Consider the following 18,368-nt stretch of genomic DNA (forward strand, 5'->3'; position numbering starts at 1 on the left):
TGACATAATTCAAGAACATAACTATATAAGGAAGAACAATGTACCAGTAGCATCAAGTAAAACCACGATTAAGACAGTTAAAAACAATCTCTCACTTCAAATTCTCAATGGAAGAGAATATTACAGACTGGGAAACCCAAACTACTTATGCAGAAGCATAAACCCTACTTTTGTTTTATATTCATCCATCCCTTTTCAGACACAAGTATAAAAATTACTTTGCAAGCAAGTTCTGCTGCGCTTGATTCTCCTGCAGCTGTTGATAGTTCAAAGGCCTCCTGAACAGCATGATGTGTGGCTCAGGACGATGGATGGCATAATGGACCCATCCACGGCTTTGCTGAACTCCAAGTGCACGCCATTCATTCTACAAATCAAACCACCCATGTTTTACTTTCTATTCTAAAATTGAATGATTAGGTAGCACCCATAAATATCAGAATGTACTTTAAAGCAGAGAATATGACAAATACATACTTCCAATTTGAAAAAGACCATAAACATAGATAACACGTTTACCTCATAGCATGATATATTCCTGTTCCTCACAATCAAAGGAAATGATTAAGTTAGAGACCTCTTAGATTCTTGTCCATGGAAAAACCACAAAGAACAACGTTCTCATTACCATGTTCAACTTTCAAAATTGAGTTTACAAAGCCAAACTTACGGACACCAAATAACTACAATGCACACAATTAAGCAAACTGTTCAGTCTATTTGGATTATCGGAAAACATCTTCTCACCATCACAGCAGAACAAATGGAGGAGATAGTAATAACTACTACTCTTAACACGTTAACTTTCTTCAAAATCCGTAACTTATCCGATAAATTTTCACTGTGAAACCTTAAACAAACTCCATTTTTTATTTTATTTTTCCATATTCCATCAATCAGGCAGAGAAACAAAAAATTTTATCAAAAAAATCCAAACAATTCAAAAATATAAAGATAAATACACAAACCCTAATGACATACTTCGGAGAGGAGACGATTCTTGGGCAGTGCCTTTGCCACATCTGCGGGAAGAACTACATGCCTGCACAATCACCGAAATTTAAAGTTGTAAAAAGAACCTAACAATTAAAAATCAATTCCCAGAACTGAAAATAGACAAAACCAAAAAAAAATGAAGAATAAAAAAATCAAGAGCAAAAATGAAATGAATCTACCTGTACTCGTAAGTATCGTCGAAGTATTTATCAGAGTACTGGATCTGACCCATCGCTCGCAGAACTAAGAAATTTTCAGTCGGATTTTTCTCTTCCGGACCTTATTCAAGATTCGATATCTACGAACAAATTAAGTACGTTAAAAAGAAAAACAAAACGAAACAATCTCATAAACAAAGACGAACAGAGTTAATTCCTTCGAAGATCAGGGACCCCAGAGAGAGAGAGAGAGAGAGAGAGAGAGAGAGAGAGTGAGAGACTACCAGAAAAATGAGGATGATGACGAAGAGCGGAGAGAGAATATTGAATTGGGGGTGGCGGGGGGCGGAGGGGCGCTATAAAGATCCGGTTGAAGAAGGGTAAAAATGTAATTTGAAGTGTAAATGTGGCTGGAGTAATCTCCCAATTTGGTTAATAAAAAAGGATTTATGTTCTTTGAAATTTCAAAATTTGAATTCCTCCCGCTTTAATTACTTTGGGTTGATTCAATTAATAATGTTTTTGAAATTTAATTGGTTGATGGAGTGTATTTTCTCTCTTTAATTGATATAATATGTAGACACAATTTTATTTTTTAAAATTCATGTACTATGAATTTTTATTATATATTTTATTGTCTCCCATAGTTAAATTTTCTATTAAATTTAATTGTAAAATTTAATATTAGTTTTATGTTCATTAACTTAACAATAAATTGCAATAATATTCAATATAAATTATCTTAATGATTAAAACATATTAGTGCATATTTTAAAAATAGATATTACTAAATCAATTAATAATTTAATTTTTTTTTAGAGAAGATAGCTAAAAATTCATTCAATAATGGAGGAGAAAAGTATCTTGCGCGCAATAAGTAGAAATAAAAAGGTAAAAGATTTCAAAATACAATATTTCCCATCTATATTGTATTTAGCTTATTTTATAAGAGTATAAGCCACCAAATTACAATTCTAAAGAATCTACTTAATAAAAAGATATTGAAAAACATAAGTATTAGAAAGAAAATCATCCATAAGCAAGTCAAGTTCCAAATTCAATATAAAATATGAATTGAGTGCTTTGATTACCCGTTAAAATTTTCATTCCACCAGTAGCTTTAAAATTTTCTAATTGAGTAATAAGTTACATTGTAACGCCCACTAATTTTAAAATTTTATTATTATTATTATTAATTTTTTTATTTATTTTATTTAGTTTATTTTATAATTTTTGAATTTTAATTGATTTATTTGATTTAATTTAATTTAATTTAATAAAAATAAAATAATAATAATGATAAAATTAGGTAAAAATATTATTTGGATTTAATTGAAATTGATTTTGGGAAAAATGGGTGAAAATTTAGATTCTGGGGGTATTTTTGAAAAGAAAATCGAAAACCGGGGGTCAAAACGCAATTTAAAAAAATTGTACCCCGTCAGCGCCACGTCAGCGGCCCAGTCAGCAGCCCTGGCCAACCAGGACCTACCGCGTGGCAAGACCACGACGACCCGGGAACGGGCCATGTGGGCGATCCGCGTGCACGCGATCGGACGGCCCAGATGCTTCCCTGCGCGCACGGACGGCCCAGATCAAGCGTGCGCACGGACGGCCCAGATTCAATCAAGTACGAACGGCCCAGATTTAATCAAGATGGACGGCTGTGATTAAAAGGCAAAAGGATATAAATAAAACCCCCACACCTGACCACAAAAACCCTAGCTGCCTGCCCTCGCCGGAGAAGACGAACCAGACGCCGGAGGAGCCGGCCGCCGCCACCCGCCGCCGCACCGGGGAGTTTTTCGACCGCCAATTGAGGTAAATTTCATACCCTCGGCTCGTTTTTCAATGCTGAGTTCCCCTGTGGTCAAATCGGAGCCAAATCACCAAAACACGAACCTCACCGGAGAGCCGCCGCACCCGAGAGCACCACCGCCGGTAAGCTTAGATTTTTCGTAATTTTTTGGCCCCCCGAGGGCCCTAGGGTTGTTTTATCGCAGGGACCGATGCAAGTGGGGCCGAATTCTGCAGGAAACGGCCAACCCGAGGCGAATCGCCATCGCAAGCAGCGGCACCGTCGCCGGAGCACGGCGGAGCTGCCGTGCCAGAATTGCGATATTGGCCGAAAGGGGCCCTGAGTCTAATTTGAGATTTTTTGGGATACGTGCAGGTACCAGTAGTGCGTTTCAGTTCCCCAGAAAAAATTCAGGAAAAATTAGGGACAGTCTGTAGGTGCACTGTAGAGCCGTATTCGGACCCCGAAACAAGTAAGGACCTCTCACCCTATTTCCTATCACGGTATTAAAGTTCAATAAATAATAAAACGGTATTTCATGAATCAATAGATGTGTGAAATTGTTTAAGGTCGCTAATGGAGCCCGAGTCTGGTGTGTTTGTCGGTTAGCTGTTGTTTGGCTTATTTTACGGTTTTAAATGCAGTATGAGGTCTGATGTTTTCATTTCATAGTTTTGTGTGCATATTTTACTGTTTTATTGATTATGGGTTGAATGACTGAGAACCCGATGTTGTATGTTGTCTTGTTTGACATAAATTACTGGTTTGCTTATTTGTGTGTGAATTGATGATGCTGACTGGAGAAAAGGAGAATGAAAGGTTATGTAAATTGATAATTGCATAATGTGGTCAGCCTGACTAGATATCGTGGGAGATGGTGGACAGACCGGGTTCGTAGGGAACCCTACCGAGATTGTGGTCACTCATACCGGACGGGGTATGAAGACCTTATGTGTTTTGGCGCCCATACCAGACGGGGTATGGGGACGGCCTGTTTCATCCTCATACCGGACGGGGTATTAAGGTTTATAGTTTTGGTGCCCATACTGGACGGGGTATGGGGACGGCCCTGGAATCTGATTACAAGTGTTAAGGGTTCACGGGTAGCGGGACCCCTATGGATCCCCATGGATACTAGTAGGCTGGTAAATGAAGAAAAATATGTTGTGTAATGATTGAATTGCAAAAGGCGTGATAAGTATTATGTTATACAGCTCATATGATTTCATGATGATAATAATGTTATTGCTTTCGTATATTGTTTTATGAATTTCACCAAGGTAAGTGGATAGTAAAGGATTTTATTATTGATAAAAGAATTTGTTGTAAATTATGCTCCATTGGTCTTTTTGTGTTTTCTACCCACCTTTACCTCCGTGACGGTGAGATAGTGTGATGTCTTTACTGGGCTGGTGTAGCTCATTCCTTATTTAATCATTTCAGATCAGGAAGACATTGTTCCCAAACCCGTTCCGCAGGAAGACGGCGAAGGGGACGCCTGAAGACTCCGTAGTTATATTTATTGCTTTTATTTTCGAGTTTCTCTTTTAGTTAGTTTGTTCTTTTATACTTTGAGCATGTTTTTGGTTTTAGTGTAACGGATGTTAATCAAAATTTTTATTACGCTTCCGCATTTGACCTTTTTAATACACATATTTCAATTTTAAAAATTTCGGGGCCGTTACAGTTGGTATCAGAGCCGCGTTTCCTCGGACCCATCCCTTACACAATAGTGCCTTAGAGAAATACTCACCGATAGATCGTTACTCAACCATTCCTTGTGAATGCAGGTACACGGAAATGAGGAGAGGAAGGCCCCCACTAAACCGAGCGGCCCAAGATAATTCACTTCGGGAGGATTTAGACAGACTATTTGAGATGGTGGAAGCTCTCGTAGCTGCCCAGCAAAGGCGAGAGGAGAGAAGGGAGTTACCCGGACCTCCTCCGCTATCGCAGGTTGAGCCCCCGCTACAGCAGGCTGATCCCGAGCCACTCCGATAGGAGCCTGCTCCTTCACAGTACCACCCGGCACCACAGCCGCGGTACGACCCGGTACCACAGCCACGGTACCACCAGGCACCACCACAGCACATTCCAGTACCCCCACCACATCAGCAAGTGCCACCACAGGGCCCCCCAGTTCACCCTCAGCCGGCCCTAGTCCCTCTACCCCGGGATCCCGCTCCTTCCTTGATCGACCCCCGCTTCATAGAGAGGTACAGAAGACTGAACCCTTCTACTTTTGCAGGGGGATCCTCTTTTGAAGAGGCCCAATACTGGCTGGCAGAGACTGAGAGAGCTTTCGAGACCTTGGGAGTAGTTCCTGAGCAGAGGGCTGCCATTGCCTCCTACATGCTGGTAGGGGAAGCAGTACGCTGGTGGGAGCTCAAGCGGACCACCCTGCCTACACCAGCTACTTGGGAGCAGTTCTTGGTGGCCTTCCACGCGGAGTATCTCCCTAAATACATCCGACACCTGAAGGAAATAGAGTTTGCTCAATTGGTCCAGGGAAACATGACAGTGTCGGAGTATGCCCGTAAGTTCTTGGAGCTGGGCCGATATGCCCCAGAGACATTGATGGATGAGGGCCGAAAGGCCAGGAAATTCCAGTGGGGTCTCCGCCCGGAGATCAGACAGCACTTACTGGTAATGGAGCTCGAGACATATTCAGCAGTCCTAGCAAAGGCGCATATCATAGAAAGGAGCTTCGACACCCACCCTCAGCTAGCGGGGAGTTCCCGACCCTCAGCCCCGCTCCGTAGGCCAGCACCTACCGCGCCTGTCCAACCTAGTAAGAGGCCCAAACCCGCCATCCAGGTCCCCCTCAAGCTACGGGGGCAACATGTGGGAAGATCTGCCAGCACTGCGGCAGGGATCACGGGGACCGACTCTGCTACCGCCTCAGCAACACTTGTCGCATATGAAATCTTTAGACATCTACTCACTGTCTTCCTGCGGGACGGGCTCGGGAACCAAGTTTTCCTGATATGAAATGGTTAAGTAAGGAATGAGCTACACTAGCCCAGTAAGGACATCATACTATCTCAGTGTCACAGAAGTAAAGGTTGGTAGAAAACAAAAATGACCACTGTCACAGAAGTAAGGACATCGTCTTCCTACGACGGTGATTCGCCTCGGGTTGGCCGTTTTCGGCCGAATTCGGCCACACTTGCATCGGTCCTTGCGATAAAACAATCTTAGGGCCCTCGGTGGGCTAAAAAATCATGAAAAACCGAAACTTACCGGCGGTAGTGCTCTCGGGTGCAGCGGCTCCTCCAGCGTGAGTTGCGTTTTGATGTTTGGCTCCGATCAAAGAAGAGAACAGTGATCACAGTGGTATAAAAATTGTATAAAACGGAGGCCAGGAAGGGCCTCATCGGAGACAAAAACCAAGGAGGGGCATGGCGGCGCCGCTGGGCTTCGACTGGGTTTTCCAGCCGTTTGGCCGGTGGTTTGGCTCCGATTTGGCCATAGGCGGACTCAGCATCGAAAAACGAGCAGGGAGGAGAAAATTTACCTCAATCGGCGGTCGAAAACTTCCCCGGTGCGGCGGCGGGTGGCGGCGGCCGGCTCCTCCGGCGTCTGGTTCTTCTTCTCCGGCGAGGCACTGGCAGCTAGGGTTTTCTGGTCAGGTGTGGGTGGGGGTATTTATACCCTTTTCCTTTTAATCTCAGCCGTTCATCAAGATTAAATCTGAACCGTTCGATCGCGATTTAATTAGGATTAAATCTGGACTGTCCATCGCGATGCAATCTGGACCGTCCGTGCCTGATTGAATCTGAGCTGTCCGTGCGCGTGAATTTGGGTCGTCCGTGCGCACGTTTGATCTGGGCCGTCCGTGCGTGCGGGAACGAATTTGGGTCATCCGATCGCGCACACGCAGATCCCCCACCGTCCCCTGATCAGTGTTTCCTTGCCACGCAGCGCGTCCTGGTTGGTCGGGACTGCTGACCGGGCCGCTGACATGGCTGCTGACGGGGTGCTGACGTGGCACAACTTTTTTAAATTATGTTTTGACCCCCGGTTTCCGATTTTCTTTTCAAAAACACCCCCAGAATCTAAATTTTCACCCATTTTTTCCAAAGTCAATTTCAATTAAATCCAACTAATATTTTTACCCAATTTTATCACTATTATTATTTTTATTTTCATTAAACTAAATTAAATTAAATTAAATAAAAAATCAAACAAATAAATAAAAATAAAAATAAATAAAATAAAAATTTTTATTTTTATTTGGGTGTTACAACTCTCCCCCCCTTAAAGAAATTTGGTCCCCCAAATTTGCTTCTTACTCTTGGTCGAACAAATGGGGATACTGGGCTCTAAATTCTTATTCTAGCTCCCAAGTAGCCTCCCTGGGCGTGTGGTTCTGCCACACGACCTTTACAAATGATATTTTCCGGTTGCAGAGTATTCTGCTCTTTCGGTCCGTGATGCTGACTGGTACTTCTTCATAAGACAAGTCCTCTTGGAGTGGAAGCGGTTTATGAGCCAAGACATGAGAAGGGTCCGGGTTGTACTTGTGTAGCATGGATACGTGAAACACGTTGTGGACTCTAGAGAGCTCTGGAGGCAGTGCTAGTCTATAGGCAGCAGTACCAATCCTGTCTAATATTTCAAAGGGTCCAATATATCGGGGGTTTAATTTTTTCCTCATACCGAACCTACTAATTTCCTTGAAAGGAGTGACCTTAAGAAACACCCGGTCGCCTTTCTCAAACGCTAGGTCTCTCCTCCGGGTATCTGCATAACTCTTCTGCCTACTCTGAGCTGTCTGAATGTTCTTCTTGATTTTAACTATCTTGGATGTGGTCTCCTCTACCAACTCCGGGCCGAACAATCTTCTATCGCCCACTTCCTCCCAACAAATCGGTGATCTGCACGGGCGCCCATATAATGCCTCATATGGAGCCATGCCGATGCTTGCTTGGTAGCTGTTGTTGTAGGCAAACTCTATCAGAGGTAGATAGTCATCCCAATGGCCCCCGGAGTCCAGGACACAAGCTCGGAGCATATCCTCAAGCGTACGAATTGTCCTCTCTGATTGTCCATCAGTTTGGGGATGGAAGGCAGTACTAAGAGACAGCTTTGTTCCCATAGCTTGCTGGAAGCTACTCCAAAACTGAGAAGTGAACCTGCGATCTCTATCGGATACTACTGTCACTGGAACCCCATGCAATCTGACTATCTCCCGAATATACATCCTTGCCAACTTGTCCAATGAATCGGTCATTCTGATGGCTAGGAAGTGGGAAGACTTGGTAAGACGGTCAACGATTACTCATATGGCATCAAGTCCTGAACGTGCCTTGGGTAGCCCCGATACGAAGTCCATGGTGATATGTTCTCACTTCCACTCCGGGATCGGTAAAGGCTGAAGTAACCCACCTGGGCGCTGATGCTCTGCCTTGACCTGCTGACATACCAAGCATTTAGATACAAAGTCGGCTATGTCTCTCTTCATCCTATGCCACCAAAACCGGGGTCGCATGCTTTGGTACATTTTGGTGCTTCCTGGATGCATGACAAACTTCGAGCTGTGGGACTCCATCATGATATCCCTTTTCAACTCACTATCATCTGGGACACACACCCTGTCTCGGAAACGAAGTAATCCATCGACAGAGATTCGGAATTCTGAGCTCCCTCCTTATTCTGCATCCTTCCTGCGGGCTACCAGGGCGAGGTCAACTGTCTGGGCTTCCCTTATTCTCTAGATTAACTCGGGCTGGACTGTCAGGCGGCCCAAACATGTGACTCTCCTCAGATCATGAACTCGAACCTGTTGCGTGGCCCCAATTGGTCTGCATTCTGAAACTATCAAATGGGTTAAAATACCTGCACTTTTCCTGTTGAAGGCATCTGCTACCACGTTGCCCTTATCCGGATGGTATAAGATGTCACAATCATAGTCCTTAAGGAGTTCCATCCACCTTCTCTGATGCATGTTGAGATCATTCTGAGTGAATATGTGTTTCAAACTCTTGTGATCGGTATAGATCTGAAAGGTCTCTCTGTACAAATAATGGCGTCAGGTTTTCAAGGCATGAATGATCGCGGCAAGCTCCGAATCATGGGTGGGATATTTCTTCTCATGATTCTTTAACTGTCTGGACCTGTATGCTATAAACTTTCCATGTTGCATCAGGACACAACCCATGCCCAGATAGGAGGCATCCTTATAAACTGTATATCCTCCCGATCCACTCGGTAAAGCTAGCACGGGTGCAGTGGTCAACCGTTTCTTTAATTTTGAAAAACTTCTTTGGCAGTCTTCATTCCACTCAAACTTGGCATTCTTTTTTGTGAGTCGGGTTAGGGGAGCTGCTAGACTGGAGAATCCTTCAACGAACCTACAGTAATAACCTGCCATTCCCAGGAAGCTACGGATTTCCTTAACTGATGTCAGCTTCTCCCAATCAAGTACTGCTTCAACCTTTCCGGGATTCACTGATACCCCTTCCTTCGATATGATGTATCCTAGGAAGGTGGTCTGCTCAAGCCAGAATCCACACTTACTCAACTTCGCATATAACCTCTTGTTTCTAAGGACCTGCAAAACTTGGGCCAGATGATGAGCATGTTCTTCTCTGCTTTTTGAGTAGACTAAGATATCATCGATGAACACGATAACAAATTGATCCAAGAACTCTCTAAAGACCCTGTTCATCATATCCATAAAGATTGTCGGGGCATTAGTTAGCCCGAATGGCATCACCAGGAACTCATAGTGTCCGTACCTGGTTCGGAAGGCTGTTTTGGGGATGTCTTCTGTTCTTATCTTCACCTGATGGTAACCTGATCGTAGGTCTATTTTAGAGAAGACCTGTGCACCCTGCAACTGATCAAAGAGGTCATCAATCCGGGGAAGGGGATACTTGTTTTTGATCATGACCTTGTTCAGTCCTCTGTAATCAATGCACAATCTCAACGTTTCATCTCCCTTCCTTGCAAAAGTGACTCCAGCACCCCAAGGGGACACACTGTGTCTAATAAAACCACTGTCTTACAATTCAGTGATCTGTTTCCTCAGCTCTTCCATCTCGATGCGGCTCATACAGTAAGGAGCAATCGAAATGGGCTGGGTACCTGGCTGTAGGTCTATAGTGAACTCGACTTCTCTGTCCACTGGCAGACAGAGCAGTTCGTCCGGAAACACATCTGGAAAGTCTCGGACTACCGGAATCTCTTGAACACAAATTTCCTTCTTGGACTTGCCTAGTCAGAGAAAACAACAAGATTAAGGCACTAGAAGTTAAGAAAACTTGCCATCAAGGAATACGTACTGAATAATTTTATTAATTTATAAATGGTTCCTCGTTAGGAGGATTAAATACAACTTTCTTGTTAAAGCAATCTATGGTGGCGTGATATGCCGCTAGCCAATCCATTCCTAAGATTATATCAAAATCCCCCGTGTCTAACTTTATCAGGTCTACCCTCAGTTTCCTATTTGCTATCTCCACAACACAAGCCCTATAGATAACTTCCCCTAGTAGTGTTTCACCCCCGGCAGTAGACACAAACAACAATGATTCAAGTTTATCATGTGATACATTAATTTTGGAAGCGAAAGCATGTGAAACAAAGGAGTGCGATGCACCAGTGTTAAATAAAACATGAGCAATGTGGTCACATATAGTATACATACCCTGTACTACATCCGGGTCAGCGTCGGCATCCTGCTGGGTAAGGTCGTAAGCTCTACCCTGGATAGGAGGCCTCCCTTGATTCTGGTTCCTCGGGCATTCTCTGGCATAATGCTGGGCCCCGCCACAAATGCGACAAGTGTTGTTGAGGCGGTAGCAGGGTCGGCCCCCGTGATCTCTACCGCAGTGTTGACAGATTTTCCCACGTGCTGCCCTTGGAGCTTGAGGAGGGGCCTGGATGGCTGGTCTGGGCCTCTTATTTGGCTGGGCAGGCACGGTGGGTGCTGGCCTGCGGAACGGAGCTGAGGGTCGGGAACTCCCTCCTGGCTGAGGACGGGTGCTGAAGCTTCTTTCCACGATCTGCGCCTTTGCTAGGACTGCTGAATATGTCTTGAGCTCCAATACTAACAAGTGTTACCTGATCTCTGGGCGGAGACCCGACTGGAATCTCCTAGCCTTTCGGTCCTCATCCATCAATGTCTCCGGGGAGTATCGACTCAGCTCGAGGAACTTATAAGCATACTCTGATACTGTCATGTTTCCCTGAACCAGTTGAACAAACTCTGTTTCCTTTAGGTGTCGGAGGTGCTCAGGGAGATACTCTGCATGGAAGGCCGCTAGGAACTGCTCCCAAGTGACTGGTGCAGGCAGGGTGGTCTGCTTGAGCTCCCACCAACGTCCTGCTTCCCCTACCAGCATGAAGGAAGCAAGGGCAGCTCTCTGCTCAGGAACTACTCCCAAGATCCTGAAAGCTCTCTCAGTCTCCGCCAGTCAGTACTGGGCCTCTTTAAAAGAGGACCCCCCTGCAAAGGTAGAAGGATTCAGTCTCTTGTACCTCTCTATGTAGCCCGGGTCGATTAAGGAAGGAGCAGGGTCCCGTGGAGGAGGGACTGGACCCGGCTGGGGATAGACTGGGGGGTCCTGTGGTGGCACCTGCTGATATGCTGGGGGCACTGGGTTGTGCTGTGGCGGTGTCGGGTAGTATCGTGGCTGGGGCACCGGGTTGCACTGCGGGAGTGGTGCCGGGTGGTACTGTGGAGGAACAGGCTCGTGCCGGGGTGGCTCAGGATCAACCTGCTGTAGTGGAGGCTCAACCTGCGGTAGTGGAGGAGGGTCGGGTAACTCCCTTCTCTCCCCTCGCCCTTGCTGGGCAGCTATGAATCCTTCCATCATCTCAAATAACTTGTCTACATCCTCTTGAAGTGAATTATCCCGGGCTGCTCGATTTAGTGGGGGTCTTCCTCTCCTCATCTCGCTGCACCTGCATTTCATAAGGAATGGTTGAGTAACGGTTTATCGGTGAATATTTCTCAAAGCATTATTGTGTAAGGGATGGGTCCGATGAACGCGGCTTTGATACCAACTGTAACGGCCCCGGAAATTTAAATGAAATATATGTATTAAAAATGTCAAATGCGGAAGCGTAATAAAAATTTTGATTAGTATCCCTTACACAATAACTAAAACGTACTCAAAACATGAAATTACAAGCTAACTAAGAGAGATACTCGTAATAAAAACTATAAATATAATTATAGAGTCTTTAGGCGTCCCCTTCGCCGTCTTCCTGTGGAACGGGCTCGGGAACAACGTCTCCCTGATCTGAAATGGTTAAATAAGGAATGAGCTACACCAGCCCAGTAAAGACATTACACTATCTCACCGCCACGGAAGTAAAGGTGGGTATAAAACAAAATGACCAATGGAGCATAATTTATAACAAATTCTTTTATCAATAATAAAATCCTTTACTGCCCACTTACCTCAGCGAGATCCATGAAAACAACATCTGAAAATAATAACCTTACAATATCATGAAATCATATACACTTTATAAGCACAACATATATCACACTTTTACATTTCAATCATCAGGAAACAGATTTCCTCTTTTACCAGCCTACTAGTATCCCTGGGGATCCATAGGAGGTCCCCTCTACACGTGAACTATTAACATTCACAACCTGATTCCAGGGCCGTCCCCATACCCCGTCCGGTATGGGCGCCAAAACCATGAACCTCAATACCCCGTCCGGTATGAAGGTGAAACGGGCCGTCCCCATACCCCGTCCGGTATGAGAGACCACGTTCCCGGTAGGGTTCCCTACGGACCCGGTCCGTCTACCATCTCCCAGGATATCTAATCAGAGTGTCTACATTATCCATTTATCAATTCACATAACCTTTTTGCCCTTTTTCTTGGTTTCAATAATCCAAACACACACAACATGTAAACCAGTAATGGACACCAAACAAGATAACATAGTATCGGGTTAAGCATAATACCAACCATAATAAAAGAAACCATGATTCATGCATACAAGACCATAATATAATTACATCAAACATCATACTGCATTTAATACTAGAAATTAAATCAAATAATAACAGACCAACCCAGTATCAGACTCAGGCTCCATTGGAAACCTTAATCAATTTTACATCTATAAGGTCACACAGTACAGTTTAATTATTTATTTAGCTTCAATACCGTGATAGAAAATATGGTGAGGGGTCCTTACTTGTTTCGGAGTCTGAATACGGCTCTACAGTGCGCCTACAGGCTGTCCTTAATTTTCCCTAAATTTTTTTTGGGAAACTAAAACGCACTACTGGTACCTGCACGTGTCCCAAAAAATCCCAAATTAGACCTAGGGCCCTCTTTCGGCCAATATCGCAATTTCGGCACGGCGGCGATTCGCCTCGGGTTGGCCGTTTTTGGCCGTTTTCAACCGAATTCGGCCACACTTGCATCGGTCCCTGCGATAAAACAATCATAGGGCCCTCGGTGGGCCAAAAAATCACAAAAAATCAAAACTTACCGGCGGCGGTGCTCTCGGGTGCGGCGGCTCCTCCAGTGTGAGTTGTGTTTTGATTTTTGGCTCCGATCAACCTGTAGAGAATAGAACGATAATCACAGTGGAATAAAAATTGCATCGAACGGAGGCCGGGAAGGGCCTCATCGGAGGCAAAAATTGAGGAGGGGCACGGCGGCGCCACTGGGCTTCGGCTGGGTTTTCTGGCCGTTTGGCTTGTGGTTTGGCTCCGATTTGGCCATAGGCGGACTCAGCATCGAAAAACGAGTAGGGAGGAGAAAATTTACCTCAATCGGCGGTCGAAAACTTCCCCGGTGCGACGGAGGGGTGGCGGCGGCCGGCTCCTCTAGCGTCTGGTTCTTCTTCTCCGGCGAGGCACTGGCGACTAGGGTTTTCTGGTCAGGTGTGGGTGGGGGTATTTATACCTTTTTCCTTTTAATCTCATCCGTTCATCAAGATTAAATCTGAACCGTTCGATTGCGATTTAATTGGGATTAAATCTGGGCCGTCCATCGCGATGCAATCTGGGCCGTCCGTGCCTGATTGAATCTGAGCCGTCCGTGCGCGTGAATCTAGGCCGTCCGTGCGCGCGGGAACGGATATGGGCCATCTGATCGCGTACACGCGGATCGCCCACGTGGCCCGTCCCCTGGTCAGCGTTTCCTTGCCACGCGGCGCGTCCTAGTTGGCCGGGGCTGCTGACCGGGTCGCTGACATGGCTGCTGACGGGGGTGCTGACGTGGCACAACTTTTTTAAATTGCGTTTTGACCCCCCGGTTTTCGATTTTCTTTTCAAAAACACCCACAGAATCTAAATTTTCACCCATTTTTCCCAGAATCAATTTCAATTAAATCCAAATAATATTTTTACCCAATTTTATCACTATTATTATTTTTATTTTCATTAAACTAAATTAAATTAAATTAAATAAAAAATCAAACAAATAAATAAAAATAAAAATAAATAAAATAAAAATTTTATTTTTATTTGGGTGTTACAAGTAATGGACACCAAACAAGGCAACACAATATCGGATTCACAATAATTCAAACCATAATAAATGAAACTGTGATTCATGCATACGAAACCATAGAATAAACACATCACGCACCATACTGTATTCAAAACTGTAAAAGAAATCAAACAACAACTGACAGAAAAATACATCAGATTCGGGCTCTATTAGCAACCTTAATTAATTATACATATCTATTAATTCATAACATACCATTTTATCATTTATTAAGCTTTAATGTCGTAATAAGAAATAGGGTAAGAGATCCTTACTTGTTTCGGAGTCTGAAATTGGGTTCTCACTAGTCCTACGGGCAGTCCCTAGACTCTCTGAATTTTTCTCCAGAAACTGAAACACACTTCCAGTACCTGCACATGTCCCCAAAAAATCTCAAATCAGACCCAAGGCCTTTTCGGCCAATTTCAGAATTCCGGCACGGCGGCTCCGTCATGCTCCGGCGACGGCGCTGTCGTCCGCGGCGGCGATCCTCCTCGGGTTGGCCGTTTCTGGCTGAATTTGGCCAAACTTGCATTGGTTCCTGTGATAAAACACCCCTAGGGCCCTCGGTGGGCCAAAGAATTACAAAAAACTGAGACTTACCAGCGGCGGAGCTCTCGGGTGCGGCGGCTCCTCCGGCACGAGTTGCGATTTGGTGTTTTGCCCAGTCAACCTGTAGAGAAAAGGACGGTGGTCACGGTGGTGTAAAAATTACGTTGAATGGGAACCAAAAAAGGCTTCATCGGAGGCAAAAATTGAGGAAACCCGCGGCGGTGCCGCTAGGCTTCGGCGGTGTTTTTCGGCCAATTGGCCGGTGCTTTGGCTCCGATTTGGCCACAGGTGGATTTAGCATCGAAAATTGAGCCAATGAGAGAAATTTTACCTCGTTTGGCGGTCGAAAAGTGCTCCGGTGCGGTGGCAGGTGGTGGCGGCCGTTTCCTCTGGTGGCTGGGTCGTCTTCTCCGACGAGGGTTTTGGCGGCTAGGGTTTGGGGTTGGGTGTAGGTGAGGTTATTTATAACCTTCTCCTTTTAATCTGAACTGTCCATTATGATTTAATCTGGGTCGTCCATCGCGATGCGATCTTGGCCGTCCATGCGTGATTCAATCTGGACCGTCCGATTGCGCGCACGCGGATCGCCCACGTGACTCCGTCCCGCGTGGCTTCCCGCGTCAGCGTCCCTGCCATGCGGCGTGTCCTGGTTGGTCGGGGCTGCTGACGCGGCTGTTGACGTGGTGCTATTTTTCTAAATTGCGTTTTAACCTCCGGTTTTCGATTTCTTTTTAAAAACACCCCCATAATTCAAATTTTCACCCTTTTTTCCTAAAATCAATTTCAATTAAATTTCAAAAATAATTTTATCCTATTTTATTATTATTTTTATTTTTATTTCTATTAAATTAAATTAAAACCTTATAAATTAATTATTAAAATAAAATAAAATAAAACAAAATTCTAATAAAAATTAAAATAAAAGTTTTGGGTGTTACACTGTATGGTAAGAGAAGTGAAATTAAGAGTATAATACTAATCTCAGCTGTTTGAATTATTGCAATTGACAGCTCTGATTTAAATATTATATGACATCATTCCCTATGCTATATAAAGGAGCATATTTAAAAAGAGTTTATGAGAATAATTTAAAATAATTTAATCAAAGATACATATACATATTTACCATGCTTATATATAAAATTTAAGTTTGACATATCACATAAATATACGAATAAGAACGTAGAAAAATTATACTTGAAAGTAGTATTTTGCACTGGGAGGTTTATAATTGAAGGTTTTGTAGAAACTTATGCTTTCTTTGAATGAATTTTATGGTGGTTTATTAATGTATAATATTATATAGTAATGATATAGTATGGTAATGACAAAATTATACTATGTTTGGAAAGATTATATATTAATGTATGGTAATTATAATTGTTTTATTTATATTGATAAGATTGTATGGTTGCATATTCAGTCAAATTATTAATTTATGCATATTTTATTGTATATAATATTAAATAGAAAAAAAGAAAAAAAATACTTATTTAACTTGTAATTTAGTCATTTAACTTCTAAAATTATTTAAACTATAATTTTTAACATTTTTTTTAAATAGTCAAAAAAAATTTGCTATGAGAAATAATGTAACACCCCAACCCTTTCTTTTTATTTTATTTTTTTTATTATTGTAATTATTATAGGAATATAATTATTATTTATGTAATAATATATTGAATTTAATTTAGTTTAATTTATTTTAATAGAAATAATAATAATAATAATAAGGGGTAAAAATTATTTAGGGATTTAATTGAAAATAATTTTGGGAAAAAGGAGTGAAAATTAGGGTTCTGGGGGTATTTTTAAAAGAAAAATTGAAAATCGAATGTCAAAACTCAATTTAAAAAAATTGTGCCACGTCAGCTACCCAGTCAGCAGCCCCGACCAACCAGGATGCGTCGCGTGACAGAGACGCTGATACGAGAGGCCACGTGGGTGATCCGCGTGCGCGCGATAGAACGGCTGAGATCCGTTCCCGTGCGCACGGACAGCCCAGATAAAAAACGCGCACGGACGGCCCAGATTGCACGCCCACAGACGGCCCAGATTGAATCGTGTACGGACGGCCCAAATTGCATCGCGATGAACAGTACAGATTTATTTTCTATTTAATCGCAATCATACGGTCCATATTGAATCGTGATAGACGACTTAGATTAAAACCGAATGATTATAAATAATCTCATCCGTACCCAAACCCTAACCCTAGCCGCCAGAGCCCTTCGCCGGAGAAGACAGCTCAGTTGCCGGGGAGCCGACCGCCGCCACTTGCTGCCGCACTGAAGCAATTTTTGGCCGCCAAACGAGGTAAAAATTCTCCCTTTGGCTCATAATTCGATTCTAAACCCACATATGGCCAAATTGGAGCAAAAACACCGGCCAATTGGCCGAAAAACGCTGTCGAAGCCCAGCGGCGCCGCCACGGGTTGTCTTAGTTTTTGCCTCCAATGAGGCCCTTCCCGATTCCCATTCGATGTAATTTTTCCACCCTTGTGACCACCGTTCCCTCCTCTATAGGTTGACCTGAGCAAAATATCAAACCGCGACGCGAGCCGAAGGAGCCGCCGCATCGGAGAGCCCAACCGCCAGTAAGTTTCTATTTTCGGTGTTTTTTTCGGTCCACCGAGGGCTCTAGGGGTGTTTTCTCATAGAAACCAATGCAAGTTTAGCTGAATTCGGCCGAAAATGGCCGAAAACAGCCAACCCGAGGCAGATCGCTGCTGCTCACAGTGGCGCCGTCGCCAGAGCATGGTGGAGCCGCCGTGCCGGAATTCCAAGATTGACCGAGTAGGCCCTGTGTCTGATTTTTGAGTTATTTGGGACATGTGTAGGTACTGTAAGCGCGTTTAAATTCCAGGAGAAAAATTCAGAGAATCTAGGGACTGCCCGTAGGCGCAGTAAAAATTCGATTTTGGATGTCGAATCAGGTAAGGACCCCTTATCCTATTTCTATCACGGGATTGAAGTCTGAATAAATGATAAAACTGTATTTTATACAAACTGAGTAAATATGCATAATTAATTACGGTTGCTAATGGAGCCCGAATCAGACATATTTCTATGTCAGTTCCTGTTTGATTTATTTTACAATTTAAATGCATTATGGTATCCAATTTATTTATTCTATGGTTTTAAATGCATGAATAACTGTTTACTTCACTACTATTTGATTTTGTGAATCTAAGATATGCTTGCCTTGTTGGATGCACGTTGCTTGTTTAAGTATTCATGTTTGAATGAGTAACGGAGACTAAGAAAAAATAGGAAATGGGTGTGAATTGATAAATGGATAAAATGACAGACTCACTAGATATCCTGGGAGATGGTGGACGAACCGGGTCCATAAGGAACTCTACCGAAAACGTTGTCTCATA

General features: G+C 43.7%; 1 protein-coding gene across 2 annotated transcripts; it reads right to left on the reverse strand.

Annotated features, from left to right (window-relative positions):
• Positions 1 to 1,598, reverse strand: LOC110815575 (cyclin-dependent kinases regulatory subunit 1). 2 transcript variants are annotated; one of them, XM_088213293.1, is made up of 6 exons: positions 1,439 to 1,598; positions 1,176 to 1,294; positions 982 to 1,042; positions 629 to 683; positions 520 to 538; positions 193 to 367 (listed from the first exon to the last, which is right to left on the reverse strand). In XM_088213293.1, the coding sequence occupies exons 2-6, from the start codon at positions 1,226 to 1,228 to the stop codon at positions 268 to 270; spliced, it is 288 nt and encodes a 95-aa protein (XP_088069419.1). In that variant the 5' UTR covers positions 1,229 to 1,294; positions 1,439 to 1,598; the 3' UTR covers positions 193 to 267. The 2 variants fall into 2 exon arrangements, with proteins under 2 accessions (XP_021899099.1, XP_088069419.1); XM_022043407.2 differs by lacking the exons at positions 520 to 538; positions 629 to 683 and having other exon boundaries at positions 1 to 367; positions 1,439 to 1,596.
• Between the last annotated feature and the right edge of the window lie 16,770 nt (positions 1,599 to 18,368).

Source organism: Carica papaya, chromosome 2 (genome assembly GCF_054855325.1).
Source record: "Carica papaya isolate Zhongbai chromosome 2, ASM5485532v1, whole genome shotgun sequence".
Lineage (NCBI taxonomy): Eukaryota > Viridiplantae > Streptophyta > Magnoliopsida > Brassicales > Caricaceae > Carica > Carica papaya.

Excerpts from the sequence above, each read along its gene's own strand:
- LOC110815575 (XM_088213293.1), bottom strand. The coding sequence starts at position 1,228 with ATGGGTCAGATCCAGTACTCTGATAAATACTTCGACGATACTTACGAG. Across the intron at positions 1,043-1,175 it reads GACGATACTTACGAGTACAG|GCATGTAGTTCTTCCCGCAG; the intron begins GTAGATTCATTT and ends GTGATTGTGCAG. Across the intron at positions 684-981 it reads AGAATCGTCTCCTCTCCGAA|TTATTTGGTGTCCGTAAGTT; the intron begins GTATGTCATTAG and ends TGTGCATTGTAG.